This window comes from Monopterus albus, unplaced genomic scaffold (assembly GCF_001952655.1).
Source record: "Monopterus albus unplaced genomic scaffold, M_albus_1.0 scaffold263.1, whole genome shotgun sequence".
Classification (NCBI taxonomy): domain Eukaryota; kingdom Metazoa; phylum Chordata; class Actinopteri; order Synbranchiformes; family Synbranchidae; genus Monopterus; species Monopterus albus.
The window spans coordinates 200,491-225,253 of NW_018128143.1; the positions used below are offsets into that span (position 1 = coordinate 200,491).

At 41.9% G+C, this 24,763-nt stretch overlaps 1 protein-coding gene and 1 long non-coding RNA gene across 2 annotated transcripts in view; one reads left to right on the forward strand and one right to left on the reverse strand.

The window, feature by feature from the left end:
• LOC109972621 (uncharacterized) lies at positions 1-3,875 on the forward strand. The gene is made up of 2 exons (XR_002276718.1): positions 1-72; positions 3,064-3,875. It is a non-coding gene; the product is annotated as an uncharacterized LOC109972621 (long non-coding RNA).
• A 91-nt stretch (positions 3,876-3,966) lies between these two features.
• Positions 3,967-24,763, reverse strand: part of col5a2a (collagen, type V, alpha 2a) — a 41,841-nt gene continuing 21,044 nt past the window's right edge. Inside the window, exons 2-54 of the mRNA XM_020621601.1 lie at positions 24,357-24,578; positions 23,765-23,784; positions 23,626-23,658; positions 23,502-23,534; positions 23,165-23,218; positions 22,060-22,152; positions 21,699-21,767; positions 20,207-20,251; positions 20,030-20,083; positions 19,840-19,893; positions 19,119-19,172; positions 18,938-18,991; positions 18,620-18,673; positions 18,446-18,490; positions 18,099-18,152; positions 17,844-17,888; positions 17,615-17,668; positions 17,273-17,371; positions 17,039-17,083; positions 16,851-16,949; positions 16,702-16,755; positions 16,387-16,494; positions 15,728-15,781; positions 15,500-15,598; positions 15,320-15,373; positions 15,097-15,195; positions 14,942-14,995; positions 14,518-14,571; positions 14,384-14,437; positions 14,156-14,209; positions 13,743-13,787; positions 13,538-13,636; positions 13,315-13,422; positions 12,971-13,024; positions 12,679-12,732; positions 12,347-12,400; positions 12,176-12,229; positions 11,938-12,045; positions 11,668-11,721; positions 11,419-11,472; positions 10,870-11,031; positions 10,303-10,410; positions 10,010-10,117; positions 9,854-9,907; positions 9,668-9,775; positions 9,374-9,427; positions 9,167-9,274; positions 8,416-8,469; positions 8,113-8,220; positions 7,618-7,927; positions 7,121-7,302; positions 6,693-6,935; positions 3,967-5,971 (exon numbers count right to left, since the gene is read on the reverse strand). Of these exons, the coding sequence (XP_020477257.1) occupies positions 5,825-5,971; positions 6,693-6,935; positions 7,121-7,302; positions 7,618-7,927; positions 8,113-8,220; positions 8,416-8,469; positions 9,167-9,274; positions 9,374-9,427; positions 9,668-9,775; positions 9,854-9,907; positions 10,010-10,117; positions 10,303-10,410; positions 10,870-11,031; positions 11,419-11,472; positions 11,668-11,721; positions 11,938-12,045; positions 12,176-12,229; positions 12,347-12,400; positions 12,679-12,732; positions 12,971-13,024; positions 13,315-13,422; positions 13,538-13,636; positions 13,743-13,787; positions 14,156-14,209; positions 14,384-14,437; positions 14,518-14,571; positions 14,942-14,995; positions 15,097-15,195; positions 15,320-15,373; positions 15,500-15,598; positions 15,728-15,781; positions 16,387-16,494; positions 16,702-16,755; positions 16,851-16,949; positions 17,039-17,083; positions 17,273-17,371; positions 17,615-17,668; positions 17,844-17,888; positions 18,099-18,152; positions 18,446-18,490; positions 18,620-18,673; positions 18,938-18,991; positions 19,119-19,172; positions 19,840-19,893; positions 20,030-20,083; positions 20,207-20,251; positions 21,699-21,767; positions 22,060-22,152; positions 23,165-23,218; positions 23,502-23,534; positions 23,626-23,658; positions 23,765-23,784; positions 24,357-24,578 (4,394 nt within the window). The 3' untranslated portion in view covers positions 3,967-5,824. The remainder of the gene's footprint in view (positions 5,972-6,692; positions 6,936-7,120; positions 7,303-7,617; positions 7,928-8,112; positions 8,221-8,415; positions 8,470-9,166; positions 9,275-9,373; positions 9,428-9,667; positions 9,776-9,853; positions 9,908-10,009; positions 10,118-10,302; positions 10,411-10,869; positions 11,032-11,418; positions 11,473-11,667; positions 11,722-11,937; positions 12,046-12,175; positions 12,230-12,346; positions 12,401-12,678; positions 12,733-12,970; positions 13,025-13,314; positions 13,423-13,537; positions 13,637-13,742; positions 13,788-14,155; positions 14,210-14,383; positions 14,438-14,517; positions 14,572-14,941; positions 14,996-15,096; positions 15,196-15,319; positions 15,374-15,499; positions 15,599-15,727; positions 15,782-16,386; positions 16,495-16,701; positions 16,756-16,850; positions 16,950-17,038; positions 17,084-17,272; positions 17,372-17,614; positions 17,669-17,843; positions 17,889-18,098; positions 18,153-18,445; positions 18,491-18,619; positions 18,674-18,937; positions 18,992-19,118; positions 19,173-19,839; positions 19,894-20,029; positions 20,084-20,206; positions 20,252-21,698; positions 21,768-22,059; positions 22,153-23,164; positions 23,219-23,501; positions 23,535-23,625; positions 23,659-23,764; positions 23,785-24,356; positions 24,579-24,763) is intronic.

Consider the following 24,763-nt stretch of genomic DNA (forward strand, 5'->3'; position numbering starts at 1 on the left):
CCGTTTGACCCATTCACCTGTGGAGCAGCTGACTTCCCTCCAGATATCCAGTCAAAGCTGGATGAGATGCAGGTGAGCACCTGTCTGCGTCTGATTGCTCCATATTGTGTTTCTAGCTAAACTGTGGTCTCCTGTCTGCCTTATTAACCATATCAGCATTTTGAAGATGAAAATGTTCCCCTTGCTTACATGAACAAAGGCTTTGTGCATCATGGGTGATGACTCAGCTGAGCCTGACAATAAAATTGTCAAATAGTGGTGGGCACTGCTGCTGAGTCATGTCTGGACACTTTGGTCTTAATTGGTCTGGTGTGAACTGTAAGCGAGCAGCTGTAAATAACTTAGAGTACAGTTAAGTGTCACAGTCCAGCCGCCCCCTCTTGCACTCAGGTTCATTTAGAGTGTAACGTGGGAGCTTTCTGTCCTTAGCATGGGCCTAATGTGTGTAGTCAGGTGACCGGCGTTAGCCGCTTCATGTCGTTGCTAATATTATCTCAGTGAAATAACATTCAGTTAGTATTGTGCAGTTGTCATTGCTCATGATTTAATCAAAGTAAACACCATGGATAGTTGTATCACATCAAATAATGTGCTGCTGTATTGTCTTCAGTGTAATGCAGGCTCAGTTATAATTTAGATTTTACATACCGTCCCAACGTTTTCTGATTTGGGGTTGTAACTGTGTCTGGCTTCAGATGCTGCAGAGATTTAATGGGCTGAGTGAGAAACTTTTCATACAGTTAAAATCAGCCGTAGATGGTAGCTAATATCAGAATCAATCATATTAATGTGTCTGTAAAGACTGCTTGGCCGGACTTTAATCATTTTAATTGTTCAGTTTCAGCATTCAATCTTTCTCTGTGAAACAAAATTCCCAGGTTTTGAATTACAACTGATACTTTCTGATGAGCCATTGCAGTGCGTTGCCAGTAGGAGGCGATGTTTCTCACAGTTTTTCTTTGCATTGCAAACCTTTCCTGCAGCTTCTCTTAGTTATTAACAGCTGAATTCATCTCTTGTCCTTTCCACTTGTAGCGTCAGAGATGGTTGGTACTCTGCTCTCTGTCCGTGTCACTGTGTTTGCATGCTTTGATCGCTGCTGCATGCGCTCACATTTACAGTCCACTGTGATGCATAGTACATCTGTGGAAGTGTCATTAGTCAGCACTTTATTTATTCTCTCAGCTGTCCTGCTCTGTAGCTGGTGAGCATCTCTTTTCTCTTTTATGCCAACAACTGACTTGGCACCTAAAGTGAGTGTGTGTATCGTGTACTGTTTGCTTAAATGTTTGTTTTACAGATACAAGTGATAGAGCTGCATTATATATCACTTACCTTTGCATTACTTTAATAATAGTTTACAAGTAAAGAGCACATTAACAATTACAAGTGGCAAGAAACAGTATGTGAAGCCTTTGGAATTTACCTGGTTTCCTGCATTAATTGGTCCTAAAATGTGTGAGATGCACAATGTGCTTAAGCTAATAACACACAAACACCTGAGCATACTCATTAAACATCCACAGTGCTGGTGGGAAAAAGAATAAATAACTGGTTGAGCCTGCTATTAAGCACCAATAATCTCAAACAAGCTGCACAAAGTTCAGGAGGAAATTTGGACCCCTCTTCTTCACCTTCAGCTCTGGTGCGTGTTTGGAAAATATATTCATGTTGTTATGTCTTTACACCAGACATACTGCTGCATGTGCTTCCCAAACAATTCAGCCTTAGTTTCATCAGTCCACAAAACATTTTCCCCGAAGTGTCAGGGGGAGTGTCAGGGTGTCTTTGGAGAACAGCAGCTTCCTCTGTGCTGTCGAGCCATGGACTCCATGCTATATGTGCCATGTCTGAACCTTTCCATCTTTATGCAGATCACCAGTTCTTGATCGCAGGTCTGTTGAGATCTCTGTTGCGTCAGTGGCTCTAACCACAGCTCAAATCTGGTTTCACTGATTGGAATCCTGCTTTTCAAACTCCTGATTCCATTTAGCGTTCATTACTGTCCATCCATCCATTTTCTTCCGCTTATCCGGGGCCGGGTCGCGGGGGCAGCAGTCTAAGCAAAGATGCCCAGACCTCCCTCTCTCCAGACACTTCCTCCAGCTCCTCCGGGGGAAAAAAGGCATCCGAAAGAGATGCCCGAGCCACCTCAGCTGGCTCCGCATGATGTGGTGGAGCAGCGGTTCTACTCTGAGCTCCTCCCGGGTGACCGAGCTCCTCACCCTATCTCTAAGGGTGTGCCCGGCCTCCCTGCGGAGAAAGCTCATTTCGGCTGCCTGTATCCGGGATCTTGCCCTTTTGGTCATGACCCAAAGTTCATGACCATAGGTGAGAGTCGGAACGTAGATTGACCAGTAAATCGAGAGCTTCGCCTTACAGCTCAGCTCCTTCTTCACCACGACGGACCGGTACATCGACCGCATTACTGCAGAAGCTGCTCCGATCCGCCTGTCAATCTCCCGTTCCATCCTTCCCTCACTCGTGAACAAGACCCCAAGATACTTGAACTCCTCCACTTGAGGCAGGAACTCTCCACCAACCTGAAGGGAACAAGCCACCCTTTTCAGACTGAGAACCATGGCCTCGGATTTGGAGGTGCTGATTCTCATCCCAGCCGCTTCGTTACTGTCATTAGCTTAATGGTTCATATAGATTTTCTGGCCTATACTGATAAAGATTGAATGATGTGTACGGTATGAACTAGGACAATCCAATGGTCTCTGTGTTATTAGTTAAAATGGACTCTTGGTTTAAGACAAATGTATACAAAATGCAGATGATTCATTACCTTTTTCTTGCCATTGTAAATGTGTCAGTGCCTCCTCCATCTGGATGCATGCCTTGTTGTTTATGATCTTGTGTGTAATACATGATGGAGAAGCAGTGTCGTAGTCTTTGTTTTGGTTGGCATTTCATTCTTTTAAACCTCAGAGGTCTGTGGACTTTTTTCCCTTTCAATCACACTGTTTATCAACAACACTGGGAAATGTAATCTCACAGAGAGTCAGTCAATGTGTGTGGTCGCTGAATGTCACAGCTGTTGTCTGGCCTGTTTTCCAGGAGGGGTTCAAAATGGGACTAACCTTAGAGGGCACCGTCTTCTCTCTGGACCCGCTAGACAACCGCTGCTGATGCCAAGAAGATGCTCTTTGTCACGTACTTTTAACTTGTTTGTATGAAGAAGTGCCAAATTTCACTCCACAGTCGAGTCAGGATGTCACCGTTTTCATCTTGAGGTTTATATACATTTACATTTAGATTGGTTTTTCAATACTTCAAGGTAAACTCAAATCCATTATAGAAAAAGAACTATTTTTGTATTTTTAAAAAGAACTTGATAGAAGGAGTAGTTTTGAGTACCTATGCTTGCACAGGCAGTGAGAGATGTAAATACTCTAATATGTTCCATGGTACAATGTGGCAGGATTTTCCTAGGGGAGTTTGTGTGTATGCATCCATTGAATTCTGTATTGTTGACACATTCCTGTTTGGATGCTAAACACAAGCTGGCCAGAACATGGAATCTGTATCATTTACACAAGCTTGCCCATAACACCACATAGCTTTACTCAACAGGAAGTCACACGTTATGTAGCCAATTAATCCAGATGGATATTGTTCAGCTTTACTGAACTTTCCACTTATTGCTTTAGATTTTTTTTGTTCTTTGCATTTCACAAGTCTGAGTTGCCATTTCAGTATTTACTTGTCATACTTTTATATTATCATCATTTTAGCCTCCTCTTTTCTTGCAGCTCAAGACACTTTTTGGACAGCCTCTGTCCATGCACCGTACTATTGGCGTTGTTTTACCTTTTTTGCATTGACTTTGCTGTTACAGTTATTAAAGAAAATTCTACTGGAAAATGTAACTCATTGATTCTGCCATGTAATTTTTTTCTTGTGTGACTTTATTCAGCTGTTGTTTATTGATTTTGTGTTTGAGATGTTTTCTCTTCGATTCAGAATGACCCACTCTATCAGTGTGGCCACGTTGGCTGCTAGAGCCCACGCTTGGTGGTTCCAGACTATCAAATGTATTACAATAACATCTCCCTATGACCACATATTGTACCTGCAAAGCATGCTAAACTAAATATGAACTGCTAAACATCAGCATGTTGTGAGCACGTTAGCATGTAGCTCAAAGCGCTGCTGTGTGTAAAAGCAGCCTCACAGAGCTGCTAGCATGGCTCAGGATTCTCATTTGAATGTTTTGCAGATACTTGTGAGATTTGTAATGTGGGTGAGGTTTCAGGAACAGTCCACTCTGCCATTGTCCTGCTTACTCAGCTACATTGATATTAATCTTGTGGTCAGGTATCACATTTTCCTACCTTCACTGATTTTCTGTTTATATGCCTCACGAGTTCAGATTGACATTACTCTATTATAGTACTGATTTTTAAGAAACTCTCCTCAGACAAGAACAGGCAGAGAGAAGTATTTTCAATATTTATTTTCAAAGGATGAAATGCATCTGCTTCCAGTGTGGAAAGCCCCCCACCTCCTTCTCCTCCTCCCCGTCTCTGCCTCTGGGGTGTTAGCAGGCAGTCAGGTCTTGCAAATTTTTACACATCTTGTAATAAATATATTCAAATATAAACCAGATGGTCACAATAGTATTACTTGAATGCACATTCATACAGATTTAAAACAAACAGCTTACATTAAAAACAACTATAATTATCTCAAGTACTTTTTTTAACTATAAAAATCTAAGTCTGTGTGCAAAATAACAAGCGTAAAAGACCTAGCTTTACCTGAAGTAATATGACGAGAGCTTTGGGGGGATTAACAAGCATTTTGTTTAATTGCATAGCATGAGATACAAAGCAAACAGGCATTCACAGCCATCTTGTTCTGTAAAGCAGATGATAAAAGGATTTCAGGAGTATATAAGTCCAAGATACTGCAAAGAGGGAAATGACATGCATAAGAATAAAATATTCTGTGCTACCTTTTACTGTACGATACTGAAGCTGAAGGATTGGAAATAAAAAGTTACAAATCACCACACACACCACTCATATGACACCTCGTTCATCTCTCCATCTTTGACAGAAAGGTTTTTATTGATCACCAAACCCTGCCCTGTACCGTGTAGCTGGGAGACGTGCACAAGGATCACACTACTTACAAAACAGCACCTGTGGAAAAAAAAAATGATTTACATGTATTGTCATCATTTTCTCAGTTTCGGTGACGAGGTAGCTACAGTAACACTGAGGAATTGACAGTCTTAATGTGTCTTTAATGTTCTGTGTGGTTGGTACAGAGTTTAAAAGAACTGGATACATTGGTTCATCAAAACTGTCTTAAAATATCTGTGCTGGTGAATGCATCATCAGCTGTATTTGTTTCCTCAATAGCACCACAATGTTGTTTTATATTCAAACATTTAACATAAAAAAGAACAGACAAATCAGTAAAAATGAGTAGTGGTGGGATTCTTCTGGGCCTATGAACAGCAGTTACAATTAACATTTTAAAGTTGTATATTCAAAAATCTTTGGCAATGGCTTGTGAAATAAAAATAAAGGGAGCCTCCTTGGACCAAACTTGAAATATTTGAACCATATGGCAAATGTTGACACGAAGACAAAGGAATGATTATGATTTTTACCAAATTTCTTATGTAAATTCCAAACATTCATCTAAACTTACAAATCTATGTATTGAACTGGGTCAAAAGGCACAATAAATATCTTGCCACAGGGCCAGAATAGTTCTCAGTACTCGTATGTACAATGTGGCTGATCGTGTCAGCTGTCAGTTCAATAGTCTCAGGATTCTCCTCGACGCATCCCTGCTGACGATTCTACAAGAAGCACACGGGCCCAATATCGATGCCGAACTCTTGATCTAGACCACCAATGTCCACAGGGGCAATATCCACAATGGGAAGTCTTGCTGTTTTCTGTGTCCTGTACTCAAACACTGTCTTGCCCCATTTGCCATTTGCTTGCTGTGAAATGGAGACAAAAGGAAGTTTAGTAGTTTCACAGTTCTCCAACAGAAAGCAGAACACCTCAAACAGTAATCAGTGTTTCAGAGAGTGTGTTCTGTGCTGGATCCTGCTTCACTGCATCACACATATAATATGTAAAAACTACTAACTGTGTCTGACTGCTGTTTGGTACTGCATCTAGTGTTTAATGTCGGACCCCCCCCCCCCATGGGCTATTGACCTAAGCTGCGTGTCTTTAGACTGTGGAAAGAAGCCCGAGTGCCCAGAGGGAACACACACAGGCACAGGGAGAACATTTCAACTACACTTAGAAAGGCCAGAGGTTCAAGCCCAGATCTGCTGTAAGGTGACAGTGCTGACCACTGTGACACTGTGCTGCCCCTGCTGCATGCAGTGTGCTGCCGGTTTATTGGATTTTAGCTAAAAGCTGATGACAACAGATGGTCCGTAAAACCTACACAATGAGCTGAAACTGGTTAAATGCATCATAGAACAAAGGGGAAATGCAGAGTGGGTGATAATTCACAACGATGACACTAGTGTCCCGCTAGTTTGGGAAATTATTTTGCTGTTTTTTTAAAAAAGGAAAAGATACTGCCAGTGTTTTAAAGATGTAATAAAGCACTGGGAGACAGAGTACAGTACCTACAGTACCTTTGTTAGATGAGGCCATTAATGAATATGTGAAAAAAGCTGCTGGTGAAATGTTGTAACTTACTGAGCAGGAGTCCTCGAGTACTGTGTATCTGAAGCGGTTGTTTCCCTCTGCTTTGAGCTCCAGGTCATTGGAGCCTTTGAGGATCACAGCTTTCTTTAAGTTGCCCGTCCTCTCATCCTTATACCCCACAGAGTTCTTGCAGTGGTAGGTGATGGTCTGGGAAGCCTCCTTGGACAGCAGGCGGATGAAGGTCATCTGGACTGTGACAGAGTTTGCTGCCTGATCCTTGTTGCCATAAGTGAACTAAAAACACAAATATAGCTAGTTAAGAACCCACACCTTATCAAAAAATGCATAGGTAAACCCAGATGTGCTTCTAATAATACACGAGTGAGAGATTTTGGTGTACATTTAGGTTACAAACTAGAACTCGTGACTGCACAACCCTGATTCCCTCTCCCTCCCACCACCGACATGTAACTGCTCACATGCTTTCCACTGTTGATGTCAGCTCCGAACCACACAGGTTTGTTCCTGGAAGAGCTCCACCACACTTTACGGGGCATGCTGGACGGGCTGGCGGAGATGCAGGTCTCTCCCGTGTCCATGTTGCAGTGCACTTTGATGGCATCCTCCACACTGCCTTGGTTTGGATCCACCCAGTATTCACCTACACAACAAAATGATCAGGATGTACTGTAGCAGAACTTTGCATTTTGGGCAAATGCTGTCAACTGTAGTGTTCTGCAGTTTTTAGTCAACAATTCAGAGCCTTATGCCCTGGTATATGATGAAGCACTAGGAAGACAGACAGGAAAAACATTCAACTAGAGGATAAATGCTGAATATAAGAAGGCTAAAAGGCTAAATTCATATTGATTCCATATAGGACTTATCATCCCTAATGTGTGTTTTCGTTTTGCTGTTTTGCATGACGAGTGTAGAAAATTTCCCATCCATTCTTCTCACTGTCACAGACACTCACCACTCTTCTTCGCGGGGTAGCATCTCTTCAGGTCGTCACAGGTCCTAGCGGGATGTTTTCTGCTGCCGTCTGGGCTCTTCATGCTGTCGATCTGGCTGCTGAGGGCCTTCAGTGTGGCCTGGACCCCAGGGTCAACAGGCACTACGGTGGAAGAGTTGCTTTTAGGCTGAGCCTCATCTTTGCTGAACTCAGGGGGAGGGGGAGGGTCAGAGTCATAATCCTGAGGGCCACCAAAGAGGTCGTCTATAGCAGCAACGGGAGGGCCTGGTGGTCCTGGAGGTCCTGGGGGTCCGGGCTCCCCTGGAGGGCCCTGTGGATTTAGGAGTAGAAGAGAATTTTATTTTTCTGTAATTTTTTTTTGTTTTGTTTTTAGTCACTGGCTAAAGATGGAAAACCAGTTAGTAATTCATACAAGCTCCTGCTGTTCTTAGTAAATTTGCTTCACACTTTCATTAGTTCAACAAACTGTACACACATTGAGAAGCTCGTTTGTACCTCTGGTCCAATTTCGCCACTGATTCCACGAGTTCCAGGAGGTCCCATTGGCCCTGGCTGTCCAATGTATCCTTCCTTTCCAGGAGGCCCAATAGGTCCAGGAGGCCCCTGAATCATATTCCAGTAAAGTGTTAGATTTTAGCCTCAAAACTGGCAATTTGGTTACAAAATAAACTCTAGCAAGAAACTACAATATACAGTATATGGCATTTTTTCCAATGACAGACATTTTGTAATTTTTCAAAAGGCAAAATTCAGAAAGCTATGTTTTTGTCCTGAGACAAATGGAACTGTAGCATTTACCCTTGGGCCGCTCGGTCCAACGATTCCGGGAGCTCCCTGCTCACCTGTTGTACCCTAGAAGAAGAAATAAATCCCACATCAACAATAGCCAATACCACATACAGTATGATATATAATGTGTTTTTCTCATTGTTCAGATGCTGTTTTGGAAACAAAAGGCCACACTTTGGTGGTAAGTTACACAGACACTTGTGGGGCAAATGCATTGTCCAACTGTTCAAGTAAACAACCAAATCATATGGTGGTGTCCTAAAGCAGGGGACATTTTTTTTCTATTTCTCTGACTGCTTGAATCAAACTCAGCTGACAGTTGAGGAGCTGAAAACCCATCTGCACCTACTCTAAAGCAGATTAGCTGAGTCTCGATTAATAATAACTGAGAGCATTTATTTAACTTTATGTTTGGTGCTCAGTTAGTCACGAATCTTCAGTGATACTGTAAAAGGTTTTTAGAGGCAGGTGCAGCAGGTGACTGACCTAGTTTGACCTTTAATTGTTAATGCAGCCATGATGGAGTGTTGTTACCACTGTACTACATATTCTCACACAGAAGCTGAGCCAACCAAACATGATTTCTCTTATCAGGAGCAATAGTGAGAGCAGGAGACGCTCAAGTGAAATCACTCACTACCTGCACTTGGGTGGTGCTCTGTGTTAAAGTTGTGTGAAGGAGAAACCGTTTAACTACTGTATATACTGTACGTAATATGCACTAAGCAACTTGTGGTTGCTGAGCATCACACTGACTTACTGGAGGTCCGGGAAGACCCTGCAATCCAGTGAAACCTCGATGTCCCTTCTGCCCTCTCTCTCCATGATCACCCAGATCTCCCTTATCACCTCTTGGTCCTTGAGGTCCCTGAGTTAAGAAAGATTTAACACCATGATGTCATGATATTTGTTTTGAAAGGGGAAAGTTTTCATTGTGGGTTCATGATGTTTTAAGTTGGATACTCACCACTAATCCTCTCTTTCCAGCTGAGCCAGGTGGACCAACGGGTCCTCTTGAGCCCTGCAAATGAGTCGGATCATTACATGGCCCTCAGAGAGCACAGAGCTCTGCCTGCACCAAAACACACTTATATGTAATTACATATCATTTCATTTCTGTCACTTCATGTCCCAACATGCCCTCGGGGCTTAAATCAAGTCCACCCCCAGAATGTATGTGTTCATAGTACAAGTGTGAATCTGTTGCATCCTGCTGATGGACAGTGAGGGAAACCATCACCCAGAACAAACATCCACTTACAGCATCTCCTCTCCTGCCAGCATCACCTGGTGCACCAACAGGACCTGGAGGGCCAGGAAGTCCCTGTGGGCCAACCAGGCCCTCTGGACCAGGATCTCCTCGGCCTCCCTAGAAAAGTGACACCTGTCAGTCTCTCGATATTTGTACAACAGCACATACAGTACGTGAATCCTTTTTGCCTCTTACCCTTTGTCCAAGAACACCATCCTTTCCTGGTGGGCCATCAGATCCTGCAGGGCCCTGGGAAACACACACAAACACATGAGGGGAACTGTAGACATCAGAGACACACATGGGGTAATGCAACTTAAGAACCACAAAGAATTTGAAACTTCTACTTACATCAGGACCAGGATCACCACGAGGTCCATTAGCACCAGGAACACCAACTGGGCCTGGGGGGCCTTTTTCTCCAGAGGATCCTGTGGATCCCTGTTTTCCTGGTGGACCCTGCGAAAAGGAAACAAGAAGCTCACAACACAGCAGTTAAAGGACCATTACAACTACCACACATCAGTGTTTACTAAGAAAGAAAATACATGTTAAAATGACTGAAAGTCCCAGTGTTGAACTTAGTCATATAGATGAAGAAAGAAGCTTGTGTGCAGTAGAATCAGGCCTTGAATAATACAGACCGCCGGTCCTGGAAGGCCTGGCATCCCACGCTCTCCTCTCTGACCTGGAAGACCCACGATGCCTCTCTGTCCTGTAGTTCCAGCTGGGCCTGGAGGACCATCAGGACCCTAAAGACAAGATCGAGACACACAGAACATCTTTAGAGTCAATACTGATATGAGCCACTTATAAAGTTATTGCTTTGAGGTTCCAAATAAATAAAATATATCTGGTTGGGAATAACACCACCTACAGCTTTGCATAGTTGAAGTCAGTATGTGCTCAAGAGGTACCAGTATAATCCATAGATATCATCAGGTTCTTTCAATAAAAACAGCAGGCTGAGATCCATAAATAGGTCGACTGAGGTTTCAACTGAAACAGCTTATTCTTTTTCATTAGAATTGTGACTATTTTACCACAACAGCACAGATCAATTCAGACACTCAGAAGGATAAACAAAGTGCTATTTTGTTCCTAGCTAGTTACAGCAGACACTTGTTGTTGGCAATATTCCACTTTAGAAAAGTTTGTCTGTGGTCCCAGTGTGAAACTGGCAGTTTGCCATGACTAGAACAACAGTTTACCGTGGGTCCATCTTCTCCAGAGTCTCCTTTGTCTCCAGGGCTGCCAGGTGGCCCGGGTGGTCCTCGCTCTCCTGCCTTTCCAGGCGATCCATTGTCTCCACGGAGACCAGCAGGACCCTCTTTCCCAGGAGGTCCCAGAGGTCCAGGTTCTCCAAGTGGACCCTGGCAGAAGTGGTTACGGTCATGAGATACACAGTCGGCAGTACAAACATGAAGGTACACTAGTGAGACCAAACAGTGCTGAGTGATGAGTCTCCTGTAGATTCACTTAAGAAGACTGTAGTCAGTATTCCTATATTAGTAATGTGATTTCAGTAAGGATTACATCATGGTAGCCATTCAGAACCTCTTCCAAACTTATATCTTACTTTTAGTTTGAAGGATTAAATTGTAGATTTCCATACAAAGCTTTGGTTCACAGACAGTTTTAATAAAGTATCTGGCTCTGAACAGAGGTTAGACATTGGTGTGGTACAATCTTAATCTTATACGACAAACAGCTCTCCCTGGAATGCTGAATGTGTTTTCATTCACAGTGACAATGCTTACAGTTGGGCCTGGTGGTCCGACTCTTCCTGCAGAGCCAGGGAAGCCAGTGGGACCCTGGTGAGAGCAGAAAAATGATACAAGGCACTGACACACTGTTTTACAGGTTTTATAACAGAATGTAAATCTACTTTTGAAAAAAAGTGACATAAAAAATAGTTTTTTTTAAATGAATCAGACATTAAAATCTGCTTTAAATGTTTAGGAGTGATACCCAAACTGTGCTCATGTTACTTTGTAACAGTAACTTACTGGTGCACCCTGTGTTCCTCTTCCACCTTTCAGTCCAGCAACACCAACTGGACCCTACAAAAACAACAATGTATTAGAAAATCCTTTATCAGCAGCATATTTGCAACAAACTCCTCCTGACAACAGATGATAAATCAATCAGCAGTAATTGATACAAAACCCTTCCAAACTGAACCAAATAACAATACAGGTGACAACACTTTAAAATATCAGTAGGTAATCTGCATAAAAAAGGTGTAACAATTTGTATGTAGTATCTTTGCAACTCACAGGAGGTCCATGGGAACCAGCCAAGCCCTGAGGTCCTGGTGATCCAGCATCTCCTTTCTGGCCTGGCTCTCCAGGCTCTCCCTTGACTCCAGGTTGGCCATCAGGACCCTGTAAAGTGTGGGTATGGAAATGTTGAAGCAGATCAAATAGCTGAACCCATCAACACCTTCTAGAGAACCATTACTAGTCATAAATAGTTTTAGGAAATAAAGCCAGGAGGACTGTTTTAACTACTTACCGGGGGTCCAGCAAATCCAACAGGACCAATTGGGCCAGGATCACCTCTTGATCCCTGTAGTAAAGCATACATTTTTTGATTTTGGTCAAAGCACTGTGAAATAACTGATAATTCATATGCTGTAGTGCAAAAACAAGACCAAACTAGATTTAATGTACAAGGTTTACTCACAGGCATTCCTCTGGATCCTACAGGTCCAGCTGGTCCTTTGGGTCCAGGTTCTCCCTGCAAAGTCACACATGTAGGGGAAATAATGTCTGCTATAATTTACCGTGTCTGTGTTGTCTATAAATCCAGTGTTTTATGTTGCAAAATCAATTTAATTCAATGACTGTCATTCACAGGCAGGAAGATGTTTTCAGGTGCAGCCAAGAAAATGGGAAGCAGAAGGATTAACAACACTAGGGGTATCATGGGAAGTGACACTTCCCTAATATCAACTGCAGTCACAACCTTGAATCTCTGTGATGAATAGCAGCTTTGTAAGAAAGAAAAGACTCTACCTTCTCACCACTAGGTCCAGCAGGTCCCAGTGGGCCAAGAGGACCTGGGGCCCCCTGTTGACAGGAAGAAAAATCTGGTTGGGGATATGTGCTCATCACCGTTAGGAGTAACTTTTCATATCACACCAGTAGACACATTTCTATGCACAAGGTGCAACAAGCCTGGAGCTTGCACCAACAGATCATCAGCTGCATTTATTTATTTATTTATTTTATCTTACAAGCGTAAATTTCACTTCTTTGTTCATGGACAATAAATGTCTCTGCAGGGAGTGAAAGATGTTTTGCTTACTCTTGCGCCATCATTGCCAGGTGTACCTTCTGATCCTTTCTCACCAACTGCTCCCTGTATAAAGAGAGCAAAAAGTGTAAGGCCCATTTATTGAGAGCTGGCAGTATGACACTGAGTTCAAACTAAGAAATGAACACGACTGACAACTCAGACTGTTTTATTCCAACTTTAAGCCATTTGACATCTTATTAGAGCACATTTCCACAGGAACAAATTGGGTGCGGTTTTTCAACGACATAAATAAACCCAATGTTCACTCAAGAAACACTTGTTAGTTTTGTGCACTATAAAACATCAGTTATGTGTAAAAATCAACAGCATGAAAAAGTTAATGATGAACTTACTCTGTCACCTTTTGGCCCAGGAGGCCCAGAGATGCCCCTCTCTCCTGGCATTCCCTGAAGGCCTGGAGGACCCACATCACCGAGTGCACCAGGAGGACCAGGGCTACCCTGTATAGACAAACACCAAGGTCAGTCTTTATCTCTCTATCAATGATCTAATTCTAGTTCTCCTGCATGACCAATACAAATCATTTGCTTTACATTTCATGGCAGTGTACAGTACCTTTGGGCCATCTGGACCAGGTGCACCAGGTATTCCTTTAGGTCCCTGCAGACCAACTGGACCAAGTTCTCCTCTCTCTCCAGGAATTCCACGTTCACCCTGTAGAAAAAAACATCAGTTTCAGTTTCAGGTAATCAGCATCACTATCTGCCCCAGACAAACTGAAATGCATTTACAGTAGTTAGTCACTGGGAAATTCACCTACCCTTGGTCCAATCTGACCCACAGCGCCGAGCTCTCCGGGAATACCCTGACAATAACAAAGAATGGTTTTATTTGTTGAGTCCAAACTGAATCCTGATCATGATTGAGCTCCAAATATGACGGTTCAAATGATTTGATTTGATTTGATTTGATTTGATTTATTCTTTCAAGCATGTAAAAACAGTTGATATGGCAACACACATACACATAATCCAATATCAATTTGCTTATACCTAGAACATGCTTGAATGGAGTAGGAAGTCGTCAGACTTATCCAGTCCTACCCCTGACATCATCTTACCATCATTGGTAAAAAGTGATGTAAAAAGTGTTAGGACACTGATTAACATTAAATGAATGTAACGATATGTGACCCAGCTTTAAGCAGAATTTTAACATTTTTGTCATACTCACTTGATCACCTGGTTTTCCAGGTTCTCCAGGAGGGCCTTGATTTCCAGGCAAACCCTAAAAGCACAAAAGAATTGTCAGTCGTGACCATCACAGCACTTCTGCAGCACAGACTACGGTACTGTATAATTATTTCCAGGACCACCACATCCTGCCACATTTCCCCAAGTCCAGTTTCATAATCTACAAGAACATTCTCACATTTACTACCAGCCAAAAATATTCAAATACCTGGAATCCATTTACACCTGGAGGTCCTTGCTCTCCTCTCTCTCCTGCAACACCCTTTGAAAGGAGACATTGATGTCGTTTATGATAGCAGTAAAAATTCAGTTAAAATAACAAAAGAGAAACCAGACACTCACTGGTGGACCAGGGGGGCCGGCAGGGCCGACTTCTCCATCTTTTCCAGGCAGACCCTGAAGAGAAAGTGACAAATAAAAAACTGCACATTCCACATCTGGAAGGGACCAGTCTGCTCGATCTTATAAAGGTGTGTGGGAGTTTTAGGTAAACTGAAATTAGATTTAGATGGCACTAATGATCTCTGTGGATGGCTGTAGAATCAAAGCGAAGGTAAAATGACACAAAATCAATAAGGGAATGTAATAAGCACAACACAATGAAGTCAGCTGAACAGACAGAACATGCTGTCAGTAAATACAGTTTACATTATGCTAACTCAGTATGCAAACTGTATTCTTGCTGTCCTTACTGACAGACCTATGAATGGAGATGTGCTGTCAAAACAAATAAACCCCACAATTTTCATTCAATAATAGTACTCACTCTTTGACCAGACACTCCTGGAGATCCTTGTTCACCTGTCTTTCCTGGGTCACCCTATGAGAATAACACGTTTTAAATCAGAAACAAAACTGAAGCTAAACAAACTGACTAGACTGGCTGCTAATGCAAAGATCAGAGTGACTCCACAGCCTTACACTGAAGCCCTTAGGTCCTGGTACTCCCATGATTCCTGTGGGCCCTCTGTTTCCAATGGACCCTGCAGGACCTGGACGACCATCTTCACCAGGGGCACCCTTAATTCAAAGCAAACCATACTTTGACTTAACCATCACTGATAATTTATCATACCCTTAAAGTGATCTTGGAGAAACTAATTCAAAACATTATATAGTATGTATAAAGAAAGCCTTCACCTACCAGTGGTCCTGGCTTACCCTCTGGCCCCTGGACTCCAGGGGTACCAGTAAGACCCTTTGGAAAAGAGATAAAAATGTAAATAATCAAACTTGGGGAGATAGAAGTGAACATAGTAAATGTAGTGAAGGAATTAACAGGTATTATAGCTCAACAATAAAATGCCAAGCTCTGCAGTGTTACCCTTGCACCTGGTAGACCAGGTTCTCCTGTACGGCCAAGGTCTCCGAGAGCACCTTTAGGTCCTGGTAGGCCAGATATTCCTCGATCTCCTTGAGCACCCTTCAGAAAAAATATAGAGAGTAATACATTCAATTTGCTGCCAATAACATGAGTGCAAAATAAATGATGCACTATTATTACATGTATGTATGTGGACTTTCTAGAATCTAAGTCTAAATCGCACTGTACCTTAGGTCCAGGCAGCCCATCAGCACCAGGGAATCCTCTGTTACCAGGAGCGCCCTACAAATCACATCCAGTTAGAATTTACATCATGTTTATATTTGTAGTCTCACACAAAGGGTTGGCTGCATTTGCACCGTACTGGATCAGTGGCGTAAAGACAATTTCCTTGTATTTAAAAAGACCCCTAAGCAGAAATGGTTGCTTATATAATTGTGTGAAAAATAGAAAGGAAAACCACCATTTGTCTATCTTATACATAGAGTTTACTTTGTGCAGGCCCATTGTGAGGCTAGCCTAGAGTCTATGAGAATTTAGATTCACCTACATTTTGGACTGTGGCAGGAGGAAACCCACACAGACACAACAGTTTACAGCTACCTTGGACTGGATTCAAATCCACAACCTTTTAGCTGCGAGATGGCAGTGCTAACTATCATATTTGCCATTATTTATGAATACATACTGTATATTCTCTACACAAATGGAGCATTTCCAATTTCACACACTAGTTTACCGAAGCTGATTCATTGGATTTCAGAGTTTTCTTTTCTACACAATAATGAGTTTTCTAGATTGAATTCATTGCTACGATGGCCCCTGTCCCCCGCAGTGCTTCTCTTTGACTGAGGAATGTTGGTGTAGGAGGCAGTATGCTGACTCACTCTCTCACCGACAGGACCAGGAGGGCCGACAGAGCCAGAGTCTCCACGTGGTCCTCGCTTTCCTTCTTCACCCTGAGGTCCAATCACTCCCTGGGAGCCTGGCGGGCCCTAGAGTGTGGACACACAAGCCTCAATATACTTGAGACCAAGAGGCATTCTATCTGTCACCTTCCTTATATTACATGTCCCTGTTTAAAGATTTCTAATGAAAACAGTATTCATTTCCAAGTGTGTCTTTTATTCAGATAAATTACACTATTTGCCTCAAAACTAAATTAAAACCTAGTTGTTTCTGCAGATCTATTAAGAACTTACAGGTTCTCCTTTGGGTCCAGCCTCTCCTTTAAATCCCGGTACACCAACATCTCCCTATAACATAAACGTTATTATTAAACAATATTAAGGAGATTTTTAAAAATCCATTTAAAAAACTCAAGAAATTATAAAAGTTAAAGCCAGTTTACCAGTTGCCCTTTGATACCAGGCTGGCCAGTGCTGCCCTGAGGTCCTGGTGGTCCAGGAGGTCCAAGATGGCCGCCTGGACCTTGTGGACCAAGATGGCCCTGTGAATATTCATCCATGTTATATGTGACCTCGGTGTATCTGTATCATAAATATTTTTGTTGACCAAATTAGATGACTGTGTACATACCACTGGTCCTTTCGCGCCTGGGCCACCATCTCCACCTGCAGGTCCCTTTGAACACAAATGTTCTCTGATTAGATCACCAAAGCAGTGCATTTAGCAATATGTTGAGCTGTGATGAACTCAACGAGCTATTACCATTTGATCATGAGGATTTTTCCCACTACAGCAGATCAAAAGGTTTATGCATTAATATGTGCTGTATGTGATGTATAAACATAAGTAAAGCAAGAAATTAACCCTGAGGCCAACTGGTCCAGCTCTGCCCTGATGTCCAGTCTCTCCTCTCTGTCCTTGTGGGCCTTCAGGACCCCGTACTCCTGTGGGGCCAGGTTGTCCCTGTGGATGACAACCACCAATTAACTGACAGTTCAGCTTCTAGTCTGTATACGCAGAGTAGATCTCAAACAAAAGCAGATGATAGTAATAGATCATGTAATAATAGATAATAGTAAGTGAATCGTTATTCAGTTAATAGACTGTTGTTCAGTCCTCACTGAAGTGTCATTAAAAGAGCCCATTAGTGTTAGCATATTGCTGAAGGGCAATTCCCTCATCTGCCATCTGTTTGACCGCACTTGCCTTCATTCCTGGGGTTCCTGGATATCCAGGTGGGCCACTGAGACCCAAGGGACCCTGTTAACCAACAACAGTGATAATTACACTCAGGTCTGCGGGTGAAACTTTTTAATTGTGTGAGTGGTAGCCTGCATTTGTACATGTGCAGCTACATTAAACTGGTTAATAAAGCCATGTTGCTCGCTGAAGTTTACAGTAAATCCACAAGAGTAAAACAAGAATGCTGACTCACCATTGGACCAGGTTTTCCAACATTACCAGGTGATCCACGTTTACCCTAAAAGACAAAAACTAATCACTTTGACTTATAGACCATAATATAACGCTGATGTTTGACTCTGTCTTTGTGAGTGTCCTGGCTTACAAATAGCTGATGCTAAAAAAAAAAGGTATAATGCGCATATCAGTAAGAGTACATTCACCAGTTACTTCCTCTGTGACAGAGGAGAGAAAAACAAGCCTAATTATGGTAGGTGATCATCCTTACTGGTATACCGCTGGGTCCAGACCTTCCTCTCTCCCCTGGCATCCCAGCAGGACCCTGTTATACACAGACAGTGATAAATTACAGCTGTCCCCAATTTTAGTTTAAAGTTCGGCTAAGTTCAGAGGTTTATTTGCAGGTCACTGGATACAGCTCCACCTCATTATAGATAAGAGCAGATGCAAAAAGTAGAACTGTAGCCCACATACATTCAGAAGCATAATCAGCTGTATAATATGAGCTGCACCAGGTAGCTTGTGTGTGTCAGACGTCTTTAAGCATTCACTAGCTCCTGTGGATGCATTGACAAAGAAAGCATTAGAAACTTCAGTTTTAAAAATGTAACTTACCATGGGTCCAGGTGCTCCCATTGGACCAGGAGGCCCTAGGGCGCCCTAGAAAACCACAGAACATTAACTTGTTTCATTGTAATAAGATAACAGGCAGATAAAGTCAATAAACCAAGAGACTGAAAACAAGTAAACAAACAAACACAACATGTTTGATTTTTACTTCATTTATACCTTGGATCCAACAGCTCCATTTTCTCCTTTTTGACCAAGTGGTCCACCGTGGCCCTGTTAACAGGAACAGAGGACAGGCCGGTAACAGCTGAGATGAGTGCACTGCTACGTGTTCTTTAGTAAGGGTTTGGAAAATAAGTAACAGAACAGAAGTAAAAGAAGGAATGAAAGTACTTTTTTAAAAATGTTTATCTGAAGGCTTCCAAAAATCATTGTGGTGCAACAGTCCAGTCAGGGGAAACAAAGGCATGTTAAATGATGCTTTTTAAAGATAATTTAGTAACATGTTCCTGAATGATTAAGACAATTCATACTCACTCTGTGACCCTTCAGTCCAGGAGGCCCGGGTGTACCTGGAAATCCTCTAGCCCCCTGAAACATAAAACAGCACAGTCAGTTATACTGACTGAGGACTGATTAAAATCAACAGTAGAAGTTATGAATTCTAGGTTGGGCTATAATATTTGCAGTGATAGAAGCATATTGGGGAGAAGCTCACTGGTGATCCAGGGAAGCCAACTTCTCCAGAATTTCCTGATTTGCCTGGTTCTCCCTGTGAGAGAATATGACATTTACACATTTCAAACTTCATCGGCAGTGGAAGTGAAATATGTCACACATCAAAACTCTTCTCTCTTCTTCTTTCTGTATTAAGCTTTTGACTTCTTGTATCTGAACTGACTTACACATGGATACAGATGGTTTGTTGTTGTTCATCGTTTTCCACATTTTGTTCCCTTTGATTTGCTCTCACGATGTTTAGAAACATGTACAATTAAGGCTGACTTCTTGTAGAAACTAAATCCTTTTATTATGCCAATTTTATGACACTGTCCCCAACCATGGTCTTTTATTTTGTCTTACATAATGTATTTGAATATAAATTAGACTCAGTCTTGCTGGAAACGTTTGCGTGTCACTGATGAGACGCAATTATAACGACAAACTCAGCTATAAGTCATCATGTACTCCAGTTGTCAAGCAGCTTCAGGATCTTCCACTTCAAAATGTAATGAATGCAGTCAGGTCTGTCAAACTGCGGGAAATACTAATGAATGATTTAGAAATTTACACTCAACTACTCTAGGCTGGACACACTTAGGTGAATATAAAGAATTACTCAGTAGCACTTGACTTCTGCAGTTTGTACAAAGTAAGAGAGAGTGTGAATAGTTTCACCCTAATGTTTGTGACAGACAAACAGGCCAGAGCTGACTTACATCTTCACCTGGCTTCCCTGGAGGGCCCTCAGGTCCTCTTTGGCCAGATGGACCCTGGAACATGCAGGTAGATTGTAAACATCCACTTTCTGAAACTCCTCACAGCAATATAAAATATCTATATATCTATAACTATAGTTATCTATCCTTCTATATATATACTGTATTGAATTGTATTGAAGACATTTACCAAATGTCCTGGGTCACCAACTTCTCCAGGAGGTCCTTGTGGTCCAGCTTGGCCCTTAGAGGTGGCAGGGAAATAATAGAGCATGTAAACTATAAAGACGGACCAAATCAAAACAACAAAATGCCACTGAAATATTATTAGTGTTTATTGCGCTTGTTGAGGACGTTGTAGACTCACAGGCGAGCCGACGGGCCCAGGAGGTCCTCGTGCTCCAGCCTCTCCCTAAAAGAAAACATGATGCAAAATCAAATGATGAGCAGAACTCGACCTAATCTGCATAAAGGGCATAAATAATGAAACATCGTGGAAACAATACAAGGATGGAGTGAACTGACAGTCTCTGAGAAATTCAGGAGGAGTATTTGTTTGGTGGATTATTTTTTTAAATGAGAAACTTCATGAACCCATGGACATGTTTGTCAAAGCACAGAAAAGAGTTCTTTAGTTACTCATCCACTTCCCAGCGACCAGCTTTCACACACACCACAGTGTTCTATTCAAGCATATGTGTTGTTGCTTTGCTGGCAGAACCTGTGAAAATCTCACTGACTGTCAAACATCTCAAAACTTATCAAAATGTGTCCAACTTTAAAAAGAATTATCAAAAAAGTAGCCACCTCTTGTCTTTATGCTCACTGCTGCATGCTAATGCAGTTAGAAGCATGGCTTCATTTTAAAAGTCTGCCATCGTGGTTCGGTCGTGTATAATTAAAATGTATAATGTACCTTTTAATTAAAACAAGAGTAAATAAATTCTAATCTGAAGCCAATCGCTGACAAGTTCTAAAACTAAAAACCTAATGGTCTGTATTCTTTCTGGAGCTCAGCATTTAATCAAAAATAATTGTTCACTTTCAAAAACCTGCCAGTTCTGTCATTACATACACTGAGATTAATGCAGGTAATTTCTCATTTGCAGTTTCAAAAGGTAAATAATCGTCACAGCATGTTATGTATTAATGCTGAAAATGCTCGTATAATCACCGTGATGCCCAGTCTCCTCCTATAGCAACTGAACAACAATGGTTTTTCACGTTTGATCCAACAAGTCTACTGAGTGGATGTGTTTGTGTGATGGTTAGCAGATTCAAAGGTCCAGTGGTGTTATTGTCAGAAACTACTTCTGGAAAAACAGCAAACAATACTACTTAATATTCATGTTTAAAGGAGATGTGTTGTGCTGAGGTGTGAGAGCATTTGCTGCATTGATTTGAACCTTTCTTGAACAGATCTCAAATGCCCCGACTTTATAAAAGTGCAAAACTAAATTGTACTCTTTTAAGTCTAAATCATTATGTTTAGAAAAAGAAGAAATGTGCCGGCAATCAGACACAACACAAGCTGAAGACATTTTAAATGAAATAACAGACCCTAGGTAGAAAGTGATTTGCTAATAGTTTGTGTTGAGATTCATAGTGCGTTACAGTCTGTACAACATACACCTTTTATCCTTCGAGCCTACGCTAAAGATGCATTAACTAAGACTGAGCATTCAGTGCACATGTTTAGAACGCTGCACCTCCGACAACCTGTCACTGTTCCCTTCCAAAGCTACAAGCAGAAAAATAGATAACTGAAACCACATTTTAAATAAAAGATAAAGAGCCCTTTAGTCTGGTTTGTGGACAAGCAGTGTAAGAAACATTGACAAATTAAAGTTTCTTCTTACCCTTGAGCCAGTTAACATGCCTTGGGGTCCTGTTTTCCCATCAACTCCAGCTATCTGGGATCCCAGACCCTGCAGGTGAAGCAGACAGCCTTAATCAGGATTTTATGTGGTTCATCACTATGTGTTAGTTTACACACTATGTGCATATAAAGAAGGATGACGAGACAAATGGAAAGCCCATCAAGGGCAGGGGCCGTTATCCAATTAAAAACTACACCGGTGTAAATTTGTGTCTAAGGTGTGTGCAACAATTCTCCACGTCCTCTGACCACATTTACCTTGTGTCTGCTCTTGTTGTTTAGGCCAGCGCATGCATCTACACTATCTGCACATATGTGCCTTTACAGCATGCACAACTCACTCCTGGGTGCGTCGGATGTCCTGGAGGTCCTGGCTCACCAGGCTGGCCTGGCACCCCTGGCTCTCCATCATAACCCGGAGAGCCCCGTGGTCCCTATAAAGTACAGACAAAGAGAGAGAGAGAGAGAGAGAGATGCTGATGCACTTGTTTAAAAAGCAGTTTGTTACTATGCCTGGCCTGACACTGAATAATGGTTTGTGGCTATGTGGCAGCATTTTATTTGAATTCTAACTTTGCTAACTTAAAATATGCCGTATCCCTTTTTCTAGGATACTTTGCTTTGGTCAAGATGCATAGTGGAGCCTCTCATTCCAGTTTTCTATAAATGATACTTAATTTCAGTTTTTGTTTTGATTTGCTTACTGTAGGTTTTTTCAGTGAACCACACGCTGTGAGACAAACCACTGGTTATGTACTAAATGTACTGATAAATCACCCTCAGAGTGCTGCCATCAACTGGACTGCAGCTCCACCAAGAGGGGCACGTTCATTCATCAACCTGCTGCATTTTGCTTGGTAAGTACATTCTACATCATCTTTCCACATTACATTACATTGGGACTGTTGGTCTCTAGCCCTTAAAGTGAAAAATATCCCTGTATACCGGAGTATAATTTTAGGTTGACTGTCGTGACAGTGTGAGGAGTAACAGGGTGATTCTCATGACCCCTGTAATCAGGGGCAGGTCAGATGTCATGTGAAATGTGAAGGGAGCTTCACGTGGCTTATACACTATAGACACAATGCTATGTTTAACCATTTCATTAATAATAGAGGTAAAACAGATATTATTATAATAGACTAAAGCCTAACAGACTCCATACACAACAACAGTGTTAAAATCTATAAGATACACAAACATGAGTGTACTATACTTGAGGTAATTAAACTTTAGACTCTAAAATGTTGATCTCTAGTTAATGTCTATTGTAACACATAAAATAACTATGCTGCTTTATTATACTGTGTACAGCCATATGCCTTCTAACATTTGAGCACCCTACTTGTACAAAGTGTGGACGTTTCTGTATAATCTACTATCTAACATTTTAACTTTAACTTAAGTCTAGTGTTTGTCCTGTGGAGACATGTGGATGAGACATACAGGCCTTCCTTTGTTTCCATATGGTCCTCTTCCTCCTGGTGAGCCGGGAGGTCCCTGGTGTAGTAAACAAAAAGAACCAACTGATGAACCAAGTGATGATATTACAATTACATCACAATGATGTGATGTATTTCATTATAATGTTTGTCACAGCGATGCTTAAAGTTGAGCAGACGTCCTTTTAAGGCGAAGTTACGCAGGAGGTAACTGTCCTCTCATGCCATCTAGTGTCAAACCAGGTCGTTGAACATTCACACAAAACTGGGAAACATCTACAGAAGCTTCCAAGAAATCAAGAAATCATTACCCTGACTCCTTAAACAACCAAGTTTCTCACCATAGGTCCAGGGCGGCCTCTAATACCAGTCACCTGCAGGGAAGTCATCAAACACAGCGGTTAGATTCTGGCTTTACAGTGACCCTTTTTTGGCCTAAAAGATTTTTATTTAGCAGACACTCACAAGTGGGACATCCCCGGGTTCACCCTTCTGACCCTGAATAAACAGACAAATCACAGGATCTTTCAAACCTATATTACATGATGGTCAAAACAACACCAAACAAATGATAAAGCAGAAACACCATAAAACTGTGACCTACCTTATAGATCCTGGTCCCGTCTGCATTGAGGAAAAAGCACACATGATCACATTGCTTGTTCATCATACTATTTACACAGAGAAATGTAACAAAACTCCTCTTTAAATAATCAGCGGCATGGATGAGGATGCTGGGCACATGCTGGAGTGACCTCTCCAGCATGTGAGAGCTCCCAGAGAGATTCATTTGTCGCCATTATGCAAGTCAGTCAGTGTAAACAAAGGCCAGCTGGTCACTTAACATTCTCAGCATGATTAATAATGGCAGTGATTTCTTCATTGTTTCAGACAAATTGATCCGTTCACTGACAACCTATCAAAAGCAAAACATCCTTCATTAATATTATTGCTGCTATTGATTCAAATGCCTTGGTAGGTTCTTTGACTTGTTTTAATGATCTTCCTGTGGAATGTATTGCTTGTCCTCATTTGAGGATTTTAAAGTTTACATTTTTACATGTGCGTGTGAGACCCTGTGAGCAAATCGGTGCACGCTTCACCGACAATAGAACATCATACATTAAAAGTTAGTTTCTTACAGTTTTTCACTTCTAAACCTGTCAAATGACCACAGAGAGTAACTGTCCACTCACCAAACGTGCCCGTCCCTCCACCGTTGGGTGGGTCCGTCTGACACACAGGGCAGCACTCGCCTTCAGGTACGTACATTTTCTCACAGTTATTCAGCTCCTCGCACTGGATTTCATCGCACAGGACTTGACCGTTGTCACAAACACAGATCCGGCATGGCTGCGGCTTCCAGATGTCCTGGTTCGTGTACACCTGGCCATCTGCTTTGCAGCTTTTGGCATCGTCTGGAACACACAGAGGTGGAGGATACTTTAATCAGCTTTGTGTCAATTAAACTGAAAGCAAAGGCAACAAAGGCATCACATTTTTATCCAGACATTTTGTCCACAAAAGGTTTGCCAGGCAGACAGTCCTAATTATGATCTTTTTGACATGGAAACCAATTTCCAGTGAATGAAAACAAACAGGT